Genomic DNA, 20,976 nt, shown 5'->3' with positions numbered 1-20,976 from the left:
AGTGCTTCTGTCCCTCAGTCCACGTGACTTCCTAGCACTTCCGGGTCAGATCAAAACTCTTCTTTTCTTCAGCCCGGAAGTATATCATTTCTTCCGTTCCCGTGACTGGGAAGTATTTCCGGGCTATACGGAAAGTACAGGTCATTGGGCCTCCCTGCGGCGTCCCCTGGCGGCCCCCACAGTATCCAGCAGGGCTGTGAAGAAGAACTCCAACATCCAAGATGCCCTGCTGGAATTCGGGGCCCCTCCATGTTGCACAGAGAGCTCCATCTAGCGATGTGGGGGTATTGGCCGGGATAAACTGCCGGCCATATATCACAATACATATACACATATATATACATATATACATATCCATACATGCACACATATATATATATAAGGTCTCTTTTAGAGGGTTTGTCCATTGTGACCACAAGCTTGCTGTCTGTCACAGCAGCTTAAAAACTGCAATATTACCCTTTGCTATTCAATCACCACCTCTACTCTAAGCTCCGCCTCATGAAGCGCTGGATTGGTTTAGAAATCTCAAACTGAGTGAACTGTCTAATTGTCCCCACCCACTTTTAAGGCCAAGTTCACTTATGGTTGCCTTCAGATGTTATGTTTCATACGTCTGGCTCTGAGAGGCCTTGATCCCATTACTGCTGATCTCTTAGAAATCTTGAACTGGATGAAGCAGGTTTGTGCCTGTAATTCGAGGTTACCTGCTTACCTATGTTATCTGTTGAAGACATGCAATAGAATAAATGTAAAATGATTTGATATTTTACATCTCTTGCCATATGTGTACCCTCAGCATTTGTCCTTTGGGACACATTTTTAGCACTTTTAGTACTTTCTCCTGTTTGACACCTCCTCGCTCAATCACCTTTCCTTAAAGCTTTTGTGAGTGCCATGGAGGACAGAAGTGCATCCCAGGCTGGATGACATTACAACCTCTTGCTCAGATGGAAGGTGGCAGGGGATGAACAAGCTTTACAGTTGGAGGCCAGGAGCTGTTCCATTCCCTACACAGTAGGTTACAGTGTCCCACCTTGGACCCCTGCAGGGATTCATAGAGTGTGAGTCCGGAAGTGCAGCCCTTTTGGATGCCACAAGGGGGTGCTGTCAGACGAGGACTACTGTGGTTCCCAAACAATTCAGAAGTGCTCCCCCTAAATCATGCTGGGTCACCAAAAGCCTTTCAAGGCAAGCATTTAATAAATGTTTTTTGGTCGTGGGCGTGTGGGCCTTTTCCAAGCTGTAATTATTACTGATCTCCTTGAACCAAACCAGAATAGGGAAGCGCAAAACGAAATGCAGAAACAGATGTGTTAAAAATAAAAGGCTAAACGTGAAACCATTGCTTGAATCAAGTTAATTCACATAAGAATGCTCATTAAAACAAAACACTGAAGTCATAATGTGTTTACTTGTCTGGCCATTACTTCATTTCAGTGCTTTAGGATTTCATGAACCTTGTCCAAGTGTTAATACGACCATTTCACGTAATTAAATCAGGCTGGAACACAATTTAGAAATACAAACATTAAGGATAAATGTAAACTGTAGGCGCTGCATCGGTCTGTCGTGGTGAAAAAGGAGCTGAGCCGCAAGGCGAAGCTCTCAATTTACCAGTCAATCTATGTTCCTACCCTCGCCTATGGTCATGAACTATGGGTAGTGACCGAAAGAACGAGATCGCGAATACAAGCGGCTGAAATGAGTTTCCTCCGCAGGGTGTCTGGGCTTTCCCTTAAAGATAGGGTGAGAAGCTCAGTCATCCGGGAGGGGCTCAGAGTAGAGCCGCTGCTCCTCCGCATCGAGAGGAGTCAGATGAGGTGGCTTGGGCATCTGATCAGGATGCCTCCTGGACGCCTCCCTGGTGAGGTGTTCCGGGCACGTCCAACCGGGAGGAGGCCCCAGGGAAGACCCAGGACACGTTGGAGGGACTATGTCTCTCGACTGGCCTGGGAACGCCTTGGGATTCTCCCGGAAGAGCTAGAAGAAGTGGCCGGGGAGAGGGAAGTCTGGGCATCTCTGCTCAAGCTGCTGCCCCCGCGACCCGACCTCGGATAAGCGGGAGACAATGGATGGATGGATGGATGGATGACTGTGAAACCGCAGAGAAATTGACCAACCAGACCACAGCCAAACTGACCAATCATGTTGCTCGGAGGCACTGAATATTTTATTATGTTATAATTAATATTGACTAAGCAACCACAGAGAAATTGACCAACCAGACCACAGCCAAACTGACCAATCAGAACACAGCCAAACTGACCAATCAGACCACAGCCAAACTGACCAATCATGTTGCTCGGAGGCACTGAATATTTTATTATGTTATAATTAATATTGACTAAGCAACCACAGAGAAATTGACCAACCAGACCACAGCCAAACTGACCAATCAGAACACAGCCAAACTGACCAATCAGACCACAGCCAAACTGACCAATCAGGTTGCTCGGGGGCACTGAATATTTTATTATATTACGATTATGTTGACTGAGTAACCGCAGAGAAATTGACCAACCAGACCACAGCAAAGCTGACCAATCAGACCACAGCCAAACTGACCAATCAGACCGCAGCCAAACTGACCAATCAGAACATAGCCAAACTGACCAATCAGGTTGCTCGGAGGCACTGAATATTTTATTATATTACGATTATGTTGACTGAGCAACCACAGAGAAATTGACCAACCAGACCACAGCCAAGTTGACCAATCAGACCACAGCCAAACAGACCAATCAGACCACAGCCAAACAGACCAATCAGGTTGCTCGGAGGCACTGAATATTTTATTATATTACAATTATGTTGACTGAGCAACCGCAGAGAAATTGACCAACCAGACCACAGCCAAGCTGACCAACCAGACCACAGTCAAGCTGACCAATCAGACCACGGCCAAACTGACCAATCAGACCACGGACAAACTGACCAATCAGGTTGCTCGGAGGCACTGAATATTTTATTACATTATGATTATGTTGACTGAGCAACCACAGAGAAATTGACCAACCAGACCACAGCCAAGCTGATCAATCAGACCACAATCAAACTGACCAATCAGACCACAGCCAAACTGACCAATCAGACCACAGCCAGGTTGCTCGGAGGCATCAGACATTTTATTATATTAATGCAAGCAATGATGTGTGCAGGTCTGCCTTATAACCTATATGGAGTTTTAGTGTGTTGGTATCGTGTTTCCTTTTCATTGTTCTATAACACAGAGATTATGACTGATTAACAGAAGCTTTCCTTGGATTTACTATGAATCTGACATCAATTTTTGGAAGGTTCTTATTTAAGGATAGGATGCCACAGAATTGCAGCTTATCCCAGCCAGACTGGGTGCAAAGCAGGAACCAACCCTGACCAATTCATACAAAAAAAAAAAAAAAACACGCAAAAAAAAAAATTATTAGGTAACTGGCGCGATCAAACCAATGGAGAATGTCCAAATAACAATTCAAGGAGGCGCATATCTTGACACAACCCAAAGAGTCCTAAAAACATGGTGTTTTTTTTCTAATTCTTATAATAAAGGCCTTCAGTGCAGGAAGAGAAAAAAAAGCGATGTAAATAGAGCAAAGGAAGTCATAACACACATAGTGCTGAAATGTCAGGCCCTGCAGGACTTGAAGAGAGACTCCAGTAACAGCCTGTCTGGACAGCGCCTGACGCACGCCAGGAAGGGACCGAGCCAAGGTGTGGCTTTGGCGAACTTCACATTCGGATGGCCTTGTTGCTGACTGTAAATGTTTCAAGAGCACCACTGATCCGGAAGGAGGGACACATTCTGCTATTCTTCTCGGGCCGCACTTCCTGTTAGCTCATAATCGCCACAGCAGGAGCGAGCGCCACTTGTCCGACCTTGACAGCAACCAGGGGACGCTCCTCATTGGTGAGCTGGAGGCCATGTGAGGAGATATTTTCCATTAGGAGAGAGGGCTTCTCTCGTCTTCCTGCTTGTCTCCATGTTATCCCCTGGTGGGACTGTAGTCACTTCCGTACAAATCTTACCTCATCTTACACTGAATTGTACTCAATAACCGCTGCCCTGAAACTTTTAGTTGGTTCAGTAAATGGGCAGTCGGACATAAAATGGAATTTCAGATTTGCTTAAATTGTAGGGGGCTATCCCAGCAGCACTAGCTGCAGGCAGGAACCAACCAGTCTAACACAGGGCACACAGTCAGTCACCCACTCAGTCACCATTTAGCATAAACAGCAAGATAGAAATTTGGGAGGAGAACCAACACGGACACAAGGCCAGTAGACTGCATCTGATCAGTGAAAAGGCACATGGCGATTGGCAGAATTCACCAAAAACGTTTCTCGCAGTGGATTTACTGGGTTTACCAATTTTTTTTCATTGAAAATTTGCCATGCAGCTGGTTTAGACAAACTACACCCCCCCACCCCACCCCAATATCCCATGAGGCATTGCAAGGCCAGCATGACATCACAGAGCTGTAGCAGCCATGTTGAATGGAATAGGTCACTACCCAATCTACATTCCCTGTCCGATTTGCGGTGCACATGCGCAGAAATTTCATGCATATTCCACATTACACTTTACAGTGTTGCCCAATCTGCCTCTCAAACCTCCGTTGCTGAGCACTTTCTGTCTCGATTACGTTGACTGAGCAACCGCAGAGAAATTGACCAATCAGACCATAGCCAAACTGACCAATCAGACACACACATGCATCTGCTCACTAACCAATCGGTACACCAGCCTTGGTACACTCATGGTATTTTCATGTGATGGATACATTAGATGACCATAATGAGAATATTGTGTGTCCCAGATGGACGGGGACCCTACCCAGCTGGGACGCCTGGATGGTCCCCAGGATGGACAATACCTCCCCTGGGCCACAAGGGGGCAGCCGCCCGTGTCTGCTTATGGGCAACTGGACCGAAGCTGGGACACTCATCCCTACCGGAGGAGGTGGCCACCACCAGGGGGCGCCTAGACAGTTGAGAAGAATTCCCAGGGGCACCTGGAGTGCTTCCGGGGGCTCTCTTGACACTTCCGCCACACCTGGAGCTCATCCGGGTCAGTATATAAGGGACCGCCTCCCTCCAGAAGTGGAGCCAGAGTTGGGAGGAAGGAGACGAAGCTTGTGAGGAGGAGAGAGGCGGTGAGAAAGAGAAAGAAGAAGAGAAAGAAGAAAGAGTTGGTGGAGGAAGGCACTGTGGTGCGAAAAGGGAATAAAAAGAAGGGTTTTGGACATTCTGGTGTCTGTCTGTCTGGGTATGCTTTCCACATGTGACAATACTTCATTGCTCTGCACGGATTCATTGCACCTTGTGTCGCCACTGTTGGATTATGCGTGTTATACACTTTGCTATGTAGTACAGATTGGGTAGGGGACAGGAACAAGGAAAGGGAAAGGGACAGGGACAGGGAGAGCCCCCCCCTACCCAGTGTATTATAACACTGATTCCATGCATCAAATGCCCTATGGTTGTTAGTCGTAGAAACAGGAGACACAGAGAGAGGTACAAAACTCACGGTATCGTGGACTCGGAGCATAATTTTTATCTCAGGGAGTTAGCACTGCTGCCTGACTGGAGAGAAGGCTGAGCCTGATAACCCTAAATCTTCTCAAACTCATGAAAGTCATTTCCTCTGCAGAATTTTTTTTAAGAGGAAAAAGCACATTTGTTCCTCTTCAGTATTCCTGCACCTCCCTTCCATGTAAGGTCAGCACGCCCAGAACGTGGCTTAACCAATCGAGGGGAGAATCTGTGACTTCAAATTGCTCAAATGACACCGTAGTGTTTAAAGAATGCATTAACCATTACAAAGCGGGACGGCACCAGTCGAGGGAAACGTCTCGCCTACAGCTGCCAGCTTTGCAGGTTTCATTTCCCTCTTTAATGTTGCTGTGGTTGTGTCCAGGGTCCTGCAACTCACCCTACACTACTGGTCACACTATATATATATATATTTAAATAAACGAACCACACGCCGTGGCGCAACATTAGGGGCTTCGCCTCTGGCGCTGACGTCCGAGGTTCGATTCCCGAGAGGGAGTGCAGTAGAGTGTGTACGCCTGATGAGCCCAGAATTAGGGCGAAACACGTGTCACGTACTCTTTGCATTATTTGACAGTAACCTATTTCAACCATTCTATGATCTGCTTCTCACAACTGAGGGCATCGTGGCGGATGTTAGCCGACTTGCTGACCAACCACAAGCGTTATCTGGTAGGTAACCACCCATACAATCAGATTGTGATTCAGACTACGAATGCCGTGAATATATATATATATATATATATGTTGTGATGGATGGCCAGGGACCTTGCCCCAGTGGTAGGCCTGGAGAAGCAGGGGACCGGGAGAGGGGCAATATCTTTCCCCAAGTCGCATCATCCTGGATGATGTGGAAGCAATGGAGCTGGAAGGATCAACCCTGTGTGGATCCGAAGCCACCGCCAGGGGGTGCCCAAAGGACTATGGACCCTTGGACTGCAGCACCTCCGCCACACCAGGAAGTGCTGCAGGAAGGCCATCGTGGAGCACCTGGTGCATTATGAAAGGGGCCGCCTCACTCCATTCGGGGAGCCGAAGTCGGATGGAAGAGGACGGAGCTTGCGAGTGGAGGAGTAGAGGCGGCAGAAGACTTGGGAAAAGAGAAAGGAAGGACTGAGCCATTATTGTGGGTTGGTGCAGTGTGTGTATTGTGCTGAAAAAGAAGAATAAAAAGCGTGTGTTAGTCCGTATCCGGGCTTCTTTTATAATCCATCCATCCATTATCCAACCCATTATATCCTAACTACAGGGTCACGGGGTCTGCTGGAGCCAATCCCAGCCAACACAGGGCGCAAGGCAGGAAACAAACCCCAGGCAGGGCGCCAGCCCACCACAGGGCATGCACACACACACTAGGGACAATTTAGGATCGCCAATCCACCTAACCTGCATGTCTTTGGACTGTGGGAGGAAACCCACGCAGACACGGGGAGAACATGCAAACTCCACGCAAGGAGAACCCAGGAAGCGAACCCAGGTCTCCTAACTGCGAGGCAGCAGCGCTACCCACTGCGCCACCATTACCGCCCTTGGTTGAATTCACCCTTCTCTTAATTTTTACCAGACTGGATGCCAGTCAATCACAGTGTCCACTCACACACACACACACAAACCAAGTTAATTAGTATAAAGTTAATTTTATAAAAAAAGTATTCATCACTTCATACAGTACGCTAGACAGTACCAGTTTTTTCGCTCTGCACTACTAGGGTGAAACATATTCTGGTAGCACTGAGAGCCAACCTTGGAAACTCCACACAGGGAGGACCCCGGAAGCGAACCCGAGTCTCCTAACTGCGAGGCAGCAGCGCTACCACTGCGCCACCCTCTTTTACAATATATACATATATATATAGTGTTCTGATGTATGTGTTCATCATATGTGCCTTCAGAGTTTAGAAACAGGATTGTGTCAAAGCACAAACTGACCAATTGGAGGAGAGCGGTCACCATAATAAAAGAGGTGAACCAAGAACCTGATGGTCGTCTCTCTTACCACGGAGTTTCTCCATCACTCAGTTTGGTCAGACACCCAGCCAGCTCTAGGAAGAGTCCTGGTTGTTCCAAACTTTTTATATTTAAGAATTATGAAGCCCACTCTACCCTTGGGGACTTTCGATACCCCAGCCGTCCCCAGATCTGCACCTTGACACAATCCTGTCTCTGAGCTCTGCAGGCAACTCCTTCGAACTCCGGGCTTGTCAACTGTGGGACCTTCTGTAGCAGGGGTGGGCAACATGGGTCCCAGAGGGCTGCAGGTTTGTTGTTCCGATCCAATTGCCTAATTAGAAGCCAATCCTGCCCTCAATCTCAGACCTTTATTTCATTTTATGGCTTGTTAGTCTGCCATGTTAGATTCTTATATCGTAGATTTTATTTCCTTTCCAAGGATGTCATTCAAATGATCTTATCATTTAGAAGTCTGTCACAATTTATTATACCAGGATGAGCACACACAGGTGGCAATGGAGACAAGTGTGATGGAGAACTGCTGGCTCCTTTATCATTTTCATCTTATTGCTAATAAAATGCAGCTGTTTAAGACTGAAATAAGTGATTAAGGGTGGGCAACCTTAACAAGCGAGACCTCCAAAGTGAAGCCTCAAAATATCACTTGAGCAATAAGTGGCTTCACCAGCAGTAATTGACTTCTCATTTAGAAACAACAACCTGCAGCCACAGCGCCCCCCCCCCCCCAGGACCAACACGGCCCACCCTTGTTCTATAGACCGGTGTGTGCCTTTCCTGATTATGTCCAGTCAACTGAACTGACCACAGGTGGACCCCAAACAAGGTGTAGAAACCTCTCAATGATGAGCAGCAGACTGGGATACACCTGAGCCAAATTTCAAATGTTGTCATAAAGGGTCTAAATAGTTCTGACAATAGGATATTCCCATATTTATATTATTATTTTTAATAAATTTACAAAAATTTCTAAAATCTGGGGTATTCTGTGGTTATCGAGTGTTGCTTGATGAGGGAAAAAATTAACTGAAATGATTTTAGCAAAAGGCTGCAGCATAACAAAATGTGAGAAAGTGAAGGGGTCTGAATACCCTCTGAATGCATTAGCTTGGGGGGGGGGGGGGCTCTCAACTAAACTGGATGAGGGTCTTTGGCTATGGCAGTGCAAGCGTGCTCTGTCACTGATGGCGATGGCACTTGCTTTGTGCCATCTGATGCCAAGATCTGGTTCTCAGTAACCTTGACCAGGACAAAGATCTAGCAAGTGCCTTGAGCTTGGGTAAGAACATTAGAGCAATCCAGACGAGAACAGGCCATTCAGACCAACAAAGCTCACCCGTCCTATTCACCAAATTCTTCTAAAAAAACACCAAGTCTAGTTTTGAAAGTCTCTAAAGTCTTACTGTCCACCACACTACTTGGTCGCTTATTCCAAGTGTCTGTGGTTCTTTGTGTAAAGAAAAACTTCTTAATGTTTGTGTGAAATTTACTCTTCACAAGTTTCCAGCTGTGTCCCTGTGTTCTTGATGAACTCATTTTAAAGTCACCGTCTCTATCCACTGGACTAATCCCCTTCATAATTTTAAACACTTCAGTCAGGTCTCCTCTTCATCTTCTTTTGTTAAACTGTAAAGGCTCAGCTCTACCTGAGGCCACAGGTCCGCCATGCCCTCGACCCTCTGCAGTTCGCATACCAGGAGAAGGTGGGAGCGGAGGATGCCATCATCTACATGCTACACCGATCCCACTCCCACTTGGACAGAGGCAGTGGTGCAGTAAGAATTATGTTTCTGGGCTTCTCTAGTGCCTTCAACACCATCCAACCTCCTTAGGGACAAGTTGGCAGATATGGGAGTAGATTCATACCTGGTGGCATGGATCGTGGACTATCTTAAATACAGACCTCAGTATGTGCTTCTCGGGAACAGCACGTCTGACATTGTGGTCAGCAGCACAGGAGCGCCGCAGGGGACTGTACTTTCTCCGGTCCTGTTCAGCCTATATACATCGGACTTCCAATACAACTCGGAGTCCTGCCACGTGCAAAAGTTCACTGACGACACTGCTATCGTGGGCTGCATCAGGAGTGGGCAGGAGGAGGAGTATAAGAACCTAATCAAAGACTTTGTTAAATGGTGCGACTCAAACCACCTAAAACTGAACACCAGCAAAACCAAAGAGCTGGTGGTGGATTTTAGTAGGACCAGGCCCCTCATGGACTCCGTGATCATCAGAGGTGACTGTGTGTAGAGGGTGCAGACTTATAAATACCTGGGAGTGCAGCTGGATGATAAACTGGACTGGACTGCCAATACTGATGCGCTGTGCAAGAGAGGACAGAGCCGACTATACTTCCTTAGAAGGCTGGCGTCCTTCAACATCTGCAATAAGATGCTGCAGTTGTTCTATCAGACGGTTGTGGCAAGTGCCCTCTTTTACACGGTGGTGTGCTGGGGAGGCAGCATTAAGAAGAGGGACGCCTCACGCCTGGACAAACTGGTGAGGAAGGCAGGCTTTATTGTAGGCATGGAGCTGGACAGTTTAACATCTGTGGCAGAGCAATGGGCACTGAGCAGGCTCCTATCAATTATGGAGAATCCACTGCATCCACTGAACAGTATCATCTCCAGACAGAGGAGCAGCTTCAGCGACAGACTGCTGTCACTGTCCTGCTCCACTGACAGACTGAGGAGATCGTTCCTCCCCCAAACTATGCGACCCTTCAGTTCCACCTGGGGGGTAAACGTTAACATTATACAAAGTTATTGTCTGTTATACCTGCATTTTTATTACTCTTTAATTTAATATTGTTTTTGTATCAGTATGCTGCTGCTGGAGTATGTGAATTTCCCCTTGGGATTAATAAAGTATCTATCTATCTATCTATCTATCTATCTATCTATCTATCTATCTATCTATCTATCTATCTATCTATCTATCTATCTATCTATCTATCTATCTATCTATCTATCTATCTATCTATCTATCTATCTATCTTTCCTCCTAACTCATCACCTGTACCCCATAATCAGCCCAGTCGCTCTTCTCTGGACCTTTTCTAGTGCTGCTATGTCCTTTTTGTAGCCTGGAGACCAAAACTGCACACAGGACTCCAGATGAGGCCTTGCTACATAATTCCTATGTAACACATGGCTGCGGCAGATAGATGCTCATTTCTGGAAGGTGGGACTGTCTGCTTGGGTGGTTGCCATCCAGAATCCCGAACCGTTTTGTCGTGTGGTGGGTGAGGCCATGTGCTCTACCAGTGTGTGCTCCCTGAACTGACCTTCGTCCTTTTTGTAGTCTGAAGACCCAAAGTGCACTCAGTACTCCAGATGAGGCCTCACCAGTGTGTTATAAAGACTTGAGCAGAACTTCCTGTGACTTGTACTCCACACATCAAGGCGCTATATAACCTGACATTCTGTTAGCCTTCTTAATGGATTCTGAACACTGTTGGGAAGTTGATAGCTTAGAGTCAGTCCACTACGACTCCTAAATCCTTCTCATAAGGTGGGGTCTCGATTTTCAGACCGCCCATTGTGTATTCAAACCTAACATTTTTACTTCCTATATGTAATTCTTTACATTTGCTGACATTAAATTTCATCTGCCCAAGCCTGTCTGCTCTCCGAGTCCTGTAATGATATAACAGATTCCAAATTATCTGCTAATCCACCTATCTTGGTATCATCTGCAAACTTCACCAGCTTATTATTTATATTCCTATCTAAATCATTTATATATATTAAAAATAGCAGCAGTCCCTAGCACTGCCCCCTGCAGGTCACCACTCTTAACTTCACCCAGTTCTGATGAGGGTCCTCACACCATCACCCTCTGCTAACATGTGTCTGAGCCAATTCTGCACCCATCTAAAAACATCACCCTGAACTCCCACTTCTTTTAGTTTGATGCCCAACCTCTAATGTGGCACCTTATCAAATGCTTTCTGAAAGTCCAGATAAATAATCTCATCTGCTCCACTCTGGTCATATCCTTTTGTTGCCTCCTCATAGAATCCCAGCATGTTAGTAAAACACGACCTCCCTCTTCTGACCCCACGCTGACTGTCCCTAATAACTCCTATCCTTGCCAGGTGTTGCTCAATATTATCCTTCATAATTCCTTCCATTAATTTTCCTGTGATGCACGTTAAGCTTACTGGCCTAGAGTAGCTTGGATCTGCCCTGTCACTCTTTTTATATGATGGGATGCTATGACAATTCAAAGTTAGCAGCTCAGCTGACACACATACAGTATGTGACACATGCACAGGGAGAACAAGCAAATCAGTTTGAAAAGCTTAGACATAACTCTTTAAAATACTCTAAATTTTAGTTAGAGAGGCCAGTGTTAAGACACAATCAGGGTGCAAGTGGGTGCACCAGTGTCAGCAATACTGGCCTCAGTATCACCTGGTATCGGATAGAAAAGAAAATCAGCAGTGTTGCCCATCCCTGGTATGGAGGTGTCTTTGTGCCAATTAATTCATTTTTGTAAGTAAAGCAACACCATTCCATGGTAGGTCACAGTGCACATAGTTATTCTACAGTGGCCCCTGACGGGCAAGTGACAAAGTGCACATTTAGAAAAGGCGACAGTCACAAATAAATAAGGTGACGAGCACAGTTATTTTTATCAGATTTTTAAAATATACACATTTTTTTGGCGGAACAGCAGCATTTTTTGCATTTCTTTTTCTTTTTAATAATAAAACCTATAATACAATACTTGCACGCCCAGACAGGGATATCCTGTGACAATTCAGTTCAAATTTTTTATTGTCCCAAGAGGCCAGATTTGTTTGCTAGCAAAGTATTTTTTTTTTTTTTGTAGACCGTCTAAGACATAACATTTAAAAAAAAAAAAAACAACTAAGCCCAATAATCAAACATATTTTGAATTCACTGTAAAGTCTGGCTTGGTTAGGACTGGCAGAACAGGAAGCAGGCTGTTAAGTTGTCATTTCCACGGCCATCAAAAGGGACTGTGCCAGGGTCACAGAGGCACCTTAATGGAAGAAGCCACAGGAAGCTGATATTTTTGGAGACATAATTGCTTTCATAATTTTAAACACTTCAATCATGTCACCTCTTAATCTTCTTTTGCTTAAACTGTAAAGGCTCAGCTCTTTTAATCTTTCCTCATAGAGTTAGGGTTAGGGTTAGGGTTGTAGTCCTGAATTAGCAGAGTCACTCTTCTCTATCCAGTGCTGCTTTGTCCTTGTGTCCCTGTGGTGAGGTCTGCAGACAAGGCCTCACCAGTGTGTTATAAAGACGTGAGCAGAACCTCCTGTGACTTGTACTCCACACATCAAGGCGCTATATAACCTGACATTCTGTTAGCCTTTTTAATCGCTTCTGGACACTGTCTGGCAGTTGATAGCATAGAGTCCACTACGACTCCTAAATCCTTTACTTTTTCCTCATAACTCATCCCCTGTAGCCCTGGAATCAGCCTAGTTGCTCCTCTCTGGACCTTTTCTTGTGCTGCTATGTCCTTCTTGTAGCCTGGAGACCAAAACTGCACACAGGACTCCAGATGAGGTCTCACCAGTCAGTTACAAAGCTTGAGCAGAACCTCCTTGGACTTGTACTGCACACATCAAGGTGCTATATAACCTGACATTCTGCCTTCTTAATGGCTTCTGAACACTGACTGGCAGTTGATAGTGTCAAGTCCACTACAACTCCAAAATCTTTTAATCTTTCCTCCTAACTCATCCCCCGTAGCCCTGTAATCAGCTAAGTCGCTCTTCTCTGGACTTTTTCCAATGCTGCTTTGTCTTTTTGTAGCCTGGACACCAAAACTGCACACCCAGTACACCAGATGAGGCCAAACATTAGGGGGACCGTATAGAAAATGTGGTATGTGACAGAAATGCATAGAGAGTGTCACATACGTGCGCATGGGAGGCAGTCGATGGGCTTAACTAATTGTGCGCTTACGCCAGACCAGAGGTTAACTGTGCACACTAATCCCTTTTCTCCTTCCTCTACACATCCACAGAAGGGAAGCCCACCTAACCTCACTTCTGAATCCGGCTCAGATCTTCCAGCCAATTCCACGCCTGATCCCTCCTCTGGGGGTGGCCCAAACGTCACGCCTCTTCCTGCCTGTCCTCTATACAAACCCTCACCCTTCTTCTTCTGCTTCAATTAGGGCAGCGGTTCTCAAACTTTCGTATTTCGCGCCCCAAACCCCCCCCACCCCCCCCCCACCTTTCTACCTGGAATAATTCTGCACCCTCTGCATAATATAAGATAGATGAGGATAACCCATGATACAACTAACAAAGGTATGATACTCGTGCGATGTCGCGGTATCCTATCATTTTTACTTCCATAAGATTTACATGTATTCGGCTAACTTCAATGAAATATTTGCAATTTTTTTTTTTTAAGTGCTTTAATAACTGTTAAAATGCCTTGTGTAGTTTTTGGTAGTAATTCTAATCCCAAAAACAAAGAATAAATTATTTATTCTTATTTAATTATTTTTTTTATGTAAAGAAATGATTAAATATGTTTTAATTTTTAAAAATCTCGTAAACGAGGACACCGATGAAGTCAATCTGCGCGAGAAGAACATATTTTCGTCGGACAAATATTATACCACTGTTAGTTGTATCATGAAAATAACCCAATATGCAGTAAATTATTTAACTCAATTTGGTAATATTGGCTACGCTGCCAATGTGGTGCAGCCGCGCCACATTATCACCTGATCTACTGTTACCCAAATGTTCGCGACAGATACCGATACCGATACGTCTCGCACTTTAAAACAGGCACATATTAGTTATTAGATCTATGTCTTAGAAATGTTTTATTTTAATTTTAGTTATAATGCATTCATTGTGATTATATGCTTGCAAATTTAAATTTGAAATAAAAATGTAAAAAATTCATTTTGATGTCTTGTTCATTTATTCAACGCCCCCTTTGTACAGCTTCAGCCCCCCCTAAGGGGGCACGCCCCACAGTTTGAGAACCGCTGCATTAGGGGTTGCCACATTGGATCATCTTCTTCCATATCTTCCTGTCCTCGTCATCTTGCTCTGTCACACCCATCACCTGCATGTCCTCTCTCACCACATCCATAAACCTTCTCTTAGGCCTTCCTCTTGTCTTTCCTGGCAGCTCTATCCTTAGTATCCTTCTCCCAATATACTCAGCATCTCTCCTCTGCACCTGTCCAAACCAACGCAATCTCACCTCTCTGACTTTGTCTCCCAACCGTCCAACCTGAGTTGACCCTCTAATGTCCTCATTTCTAATCCTGTCCATCCTCGTCACACTTAATGCAAATCTTAGCATCTTTAACTCTGCCACCTCCAGCTTTGTCTCCTGCTTTCTGGTCAGTGCCACCGTCTCCAACCCATATAACATAGCTGGTCTCACTACCATCCTGTAGACCTTCCCTTTCACTCTTGCTGATACCCGTCTGTCACAAATTATTCCTGACACCCTTCTCCACCCATTCCACCCTGCCTGCACTCTCTTCTTCACTTCTCTTCCACAATCTCCATTACTCTGTACTGTTGATCCCAAGTATTTAAACTCATCCAACTCTACTCCCTCATCCTCACCATTCCACTGACCTCCCTCTCATTTACACACATGTATTCTGTCTTGTTCCTACAGACCTTCATTCCTCTCCTCTTATATCTCCACCTCTCCAGGGTCTCCTCAACCTGCTCCCTACTATCACTACAGATCACAGTATCGTCATCTAAAATCACAGTCCACGGGGACTCCTGTCTAATCTCGTCTGTCAATCTGTCCATCACCATCCAGATTGGATTCCCAAACGTTTTCCTGGTTTGTTGTTTTCTCGTTACAATAGATATAATACTTTATTTGTCCCCAGGGGGAAATCTGACATTCTAGAGAAGGTCTTTAAATAAATAAATACAGTAAAACCTTGGATTGCGAGTGACTTGGTCTGTAAATGTTTTGCAAGACGACCAAAAATTTGTAATAAATTTTAAGTTGATAAACGAGCGAGGTCTTACATTACACATCATTACTAGAACCCCCTCTATTCACCATGTCACTCCTGTCTTGCAGCAGCTTCACTCCCTTACAGTTAAGTTCTGCATTCAATTCAAAATTCTCCTGTTAACTTTTAAGGCCATCCACAACCTCGCCCCTCCATATCTGTCCGACCTTCTTCATGTTGCCATTCCCTCCCGTACCCTTAGATCCTCTTCCTCCATCCACTTGACTGTCCCCTTCGTCCATCTTACCACCATTCAGTTGCTCTGCTCCCCAGCTCTGGAACTCGCTACCATCTGAGCTTAGAAATATTGAATCATTTTCACTTTTCAAATCTAAACTTAAAACTCATTTGTTTAAGACTGCTTTTTCTCTTTGATTACAATTACTATGTCTGATTTTAATTTTTGTATTTTAGTTTTGTTCATAATCTCTGTTTTATCTATTGTTCGGTGTCCTTGAGTGTTTAGAAAGGCGTCTACAAATAAATAAAATGCATTATTATTATTATTATTTAGCACATAGATTCTTTGTCTGCCGGGTGTCACGTGATCACAACTGACCAATGGTTCTTCTCTCTCTGTCTCTCGCTGCGGGATTGTGGGTAATCGTCTCCCATGCTTGGTCTCAGTTGGCATGCCTCATTCGTATTGTCAACATCCGTACGAGCGTATAATGTTTACTACAGCATTGTGACCACGGCTGTGTGCGTAAAGCAATCTTTAAATTTTGTGTCCAAGTGTAATGACTGTTCTTTAGTAACTGTACTGCAACAAACCAATTTTGTAGAAAAGCACCACCCGAATAAGGCTGTAGCAGTATGAGCAATGAATCTGTCTAACGACAATGCAATGTCACATTTCCGCAAAATCCTCAAAAGGAGGCAAAAGCAACTGTCATTGGATAGGATCCTTGTTACTGTACAGTCGCAAAAAAAGAAAAAGATTCCAGTGAGTCAACAGATAGCAGGAATTCCGTTAATTAGAGTGAAAGTCGTCCTACACAATAACCCTCCTCCTCCTCTCCTCTCTCTCGTTTCCCTCACACCAGCCATGATTCTTTTCAAAGGTAAAGTGCAGGTTAATTATGTATTTTTACTTTATATTTTGTATTAATCATCCATCCATCCATTTTCCAACCCGCTGAATCCGAACACAGGGTCACGGGGGTCTGCTGGAGCCAATCCCAGCCAACACAGGGCACAAGGCAGGGAACCAATCCCGGACAGGGTGCCAATCCACCGCAGGACACACACAAACACACCCACACACCAAGCACACACTAGGGCCAATTTAGCATCGCCAATCCACCTAACCTGCATGTCTTTGGACTGTGGGAGGAAACCGGAGCGCCCGGAGGAAACCCACGCAGACACGGGGAGAACATGCAAACTCCACGCAGGGAGGACCCGGGAAGCGAACCCGAGACTCCTAACTGCGAGGCAGCAGCGCTACCCACTGCGCCGCCCTGTATTAATCATTTTTATATAAATATTTTTGGGTTGTGGAATGAATCGTCAGAGTTTCCATTATTTCTTATGGGGAAATTTGCTTTGATATACGAGTGCTTTGGATTACAAGCACGTTTACGGATTGAATTATGCTCACAAGCCAAGGCACCACTGTACATAAATAGAGAGAAACGTAAATAAATAAATATACTGTACACAGCTACTTTGGTCTGAATGCACACCAGAATGACTATAAACTAAGCAAATTAATAAAGAAAGAAAAGTTCTGACTTGACAAATCCACTTAAATGAAAGTCTGCAACATGTGCTCTAATCACAAGCTTGAATTGTTTGATTTGTAGTTTTAAACTGTGGAGCAGGGGACTAAATCATCCATCCATTAATCCAGCGTTTCTCAACCTTTAAGTATTTGCGACCCGAGTTTTCATAACAGTTTTAAATCACGCCCACCCTAACATTTTTTTGAAACTCTAATAAAATTTATTCCTATATTTTTTGCTGCCGATATACCGCTACAAGTTTCAAATTTTCCTACGAAAAGCGAAATTACGCCACATATGGCAACATTCGTGCCCCCTTTTTTGTTACTTCAGTTTGGGAACCCCTGCATTAATCCATTATCCAACCTGCTATATCCTAACTACAGGGTCACGGGGGTCTGCTGGAGCCAATCCCAGCCAACACAGGGCGCAAGGCAGGAAACAAACCCCGGATAGGGTGCCAGCCCACCGCAGGGCAGGACTAAATCAATAAAAAAAAAAAGGTGACTTTGTCCCAAACATCATGAGGGACCCTGTACTGTATATAATATGTAACTAAGGAACTGAACCATCTGGGAACTGTCATCTGGTTAGCCAATGAAGACTACATGAACCCACCCACAATTCTTTGTATTGCTTTTATTTGCTGCTATTGGTTAATCTCCATATATATGAAATCCAATATCTGTCTGTCTGTATGTCTGTCCACTTCTCACGAGTGAACTACATAACGGATTTATTTATTTATTAATTTTATTGTAATCATTCCATACAAATAGATCAATTTATACAAAAAAGGATTGAAGACAAATCAAACCCCACCCTTGAGAAGGAGAGCATGGCCTACATAACAGATTTAGATCAGGTTTTTTTTTTTTTCTAGAATGTTCTTGAACATTCTGGTTGATTTTGCGACTTCTCTCATCATGCTAAATATCAGAGTTCACTAGCAGTACCCATACTGTATATTTGAGCGAAACCGGAAGACACATGGGGTGAGGGGAGGGAGGCGGGGCCTCTGGGTATACCTTACATCTACTTAACGGATTTAGATCAGGTTTTTTTTTTCTAGAATGTTCTTGAACATTCCGGTTGATTTTGCGACTTCTCTCATCGCGCTAAGAATCAGAGTTCGCTCGCTAATCTGAGACAGCGCCTGTGGGCCAAGGGGAAGGGGAAGCGTGACGTCAGCAGTCGGGAGCCGGGCAGGGCCCTCCTCGCTGTCCTGTTTCACTTCAATGCAGGTTACTGCTATGTATACACTTATATACAAATTTTGTGGACAATTTATGTGCCACTTATGGTTCATGTGTTGAACATGATGGCGAACAGGTTGAGACATTCCTGTAAATCATCTTGCACATATGAAGTATGTTTTGTGAATAAATTGTTTCCGCCCTTCAAATGTTACCATAATTTTGACTCACCCTGTATATAAAATCTAACGTCTGTCTGTACGTCTGTCCGATTCTCATGAGAGAACTACTTAACGGATTTAGATCAGATTTTTTATATAATTTGCTTGAACTTTCCGGTTGATTTTACAACTTCTCAAAGTTCGCTTGCGGTATCGATTTATTTGCACGAATACGAGGGGAAGGGGGCGAGACCCTCCTCACTCAAGCGTCAGCCTCAGGGTGTATCTTACCTCCGCTTAGCAAGCGAACAAGAGAACTACTTATTTGCTTGAACATTCCTGTTGATTTTGTGACTTCTCTCATTGTGCTCTCATAGTTCGCTGGCAGGAGCGATATACTCGTGTCAATCCAAGACAGAGGCTGCAGGCCGAGGGGAGGGGAAGCGTGATTTCAGGAGGGGGGAGCTGGGCAGGGCTCTCCTCACTGTCCTGTTTCAGTACAACATGTGTGGAACCGCGGGGGACGGCTAGTATGCAAATAAATTTATTTAAATAGAAGCTTAAACTGAATGGTTTTGTCTGATGATTGATTTACGAGTGTTGCAGAGTGCTGCATTTGTTTCTTTCTTGTCGAGCTGTGGTCCCTTAAGGACATGATGGGCACCCTGTGGAATCCTCTTTTGGTGGTAAAGTGGGTTTTAAGTAAAGGGAACTAAATAAAAGACAATCCCAGTCTGCAATTTGAGGTCCACAGGGTGACAATATAGACAGTGAGAGGGGCCAGAGGGCTCAGGTGACAGTGGCATGGCCACTTTTGATATTTCTTCCTATCCCGACTAAGAAAAGGACCTCAGAGATTAGTTGGCACCTTTGGTGTTAGGTGCCCGTCACAGGTGATCTGAAAACATGATGAAACACTCCACGTGGACAACGTCTCAGCACAAGATTCAAGTTTAGGATGCTACTTGTGTGAGATAGTGGTTAGAATGGAGCTGTTCTAAACATCATGGCTTTGTATGGTGCAACATACACACACACACACACACACACACACACACACACACACACACACAAACACACAGAGACACAATAGGATAACAAACAAAGCAGGTTTTCTTTGGACAAAACCGACACCAACTCATCAAAAAGGACTGGCGTTTGGCCCTCTCACATGAAATCCAGCATTTGCTTCAAGTGACCCAAAATCCCACCCATGAGCTTATATGAAGACCCCTTTATAAAAAAAAATAAAACTAAAATATCATTTGAAGAAGCTGGCATTCCTCTTAACTCTGAGGAGACATTAACAGAGACATGAAGGTGGTACTCACGTAAATAGTTGTCCTGTTATTCTGCAGCATGGAAAAGAGGGTGACGGCCTTATTGCTGTTCAGGATCAGGATCACATTCTTTTGATTTTTCATATCCAAACGTAGAATCTGTACGGAGAAAAAATAAACGTGTTCAGGTTTCACTTTTCTGTCTCAACAGATCAATCTCCACTTATATTGCACATTTATTAGTTTCCACCATCACAACGTTAGAACATCCATCCATCCATCCTATCTTCCGCTTATCCAAGGTCGGGTCACGGGAGCAGCAGCTTGAGCAGAGATGCCCAGACTTCCCTCTCCCCGGCCACTTCTTCTAGCTCTTCTGGGGGAATCCCAAGGCATTCCCAGGCCAGCCGAGAGACATAGTCCCTCCAGCGTGTCCTGGGTCTTTCCCTGGGCCTCCTCCCAGTTAGACGTGCCTGGACCACCTCACCAGGGAGGCGTCCAGGAGGCATCCTGATCAGATGCCTGAGCCACCTCATCTGACTCCTCTCGATGTGGAGGAGCAGCGGCTCTACTCTGAGCCCCTCCGGCAATGACTGAGCTTCTCACCCTATCTTTAACGTTAGAACAAAGCAATAAATACACAAACTGAGCAGAACAATAAAAACGCTGTAAATGCAGAGCCAAGCTTTCCCAACAGAAACCATGTGGCGCTTGGAGGACCACCAGACAGACATGAAAGAACAGGCATCAAAAGGAGCTGCACACATCCAGAACAAGCACGATGTGCAATTGGAAAGGAGGCCCTCACAGCAAACAAACCAGGCAGGCAGCTCTGAAAACTTCATGACAAAGCTGGCAGACCATGCTGGTGTGGCAAACAGTGCCGACAGTGACTGTGCGGTGACAAGAGTGTCACTCGGTGTAACCGCCACCTGATGAGGATTCAAGTATTGTATCAGGCTGACAAACAGAGTGGTGCAGCTATGGCAGGTCAGCTAACAACGTACCCGAAAATGGTGGTGGGAAACAGGGGTAGGCTGTGCTGTCTGGACACAAGCTGTGAGAAAGAGTGATGGAACAAACG

At 45.0% G+C, this 20,976-nt stretch overlaps 1 protein-coding gene across 14 annotated transcripts in view; it reads right to left on the bottom strand.

Moving 5' to 3' along the window:
- The window catches only part of eng (endoglin), a 160,268-nt gene that overhangs the window by 51,585 nt on the left and 87,707 nt on the right, over positions 1 to 20,976 (bottom strand). For all 14 annotated transcript variants that reach the window (XM_051931595.1, XM_051931600.1, XM_051931597.1 and 11 more), the window contains exon 4: positions 19,944 to 20,051. In XM_051931595.1, coding sequence (XP_051787555.1) covers positions 19,944 to 20,051 — 108 coding nt within the window. The remainder of the gene's footprint in view (positions 1 to 19,943; positions 20,052 to 20,976) is intronic.

This window comes from Erpetoichthys calabaricus, chromosome 9, assembly GCF_900747795.2.
Source record: "Erpetoichthys calabaricus chromosome 9, fErpCal1.3, whole genome shotgun sequence".
Classification (NCBI taxonomy): domain Eukaryota; kingdom Metazoa; phylum Chordata; class Cladistia; order Polypteriformes; family Polypteridae; genus Erpetoichthys; species Erpetoichthys calabaricus.
Note: the sequence above shows the minus strand (reverse complement) of the source record. Positions and strands in the feature narration are given on the sequence as shown.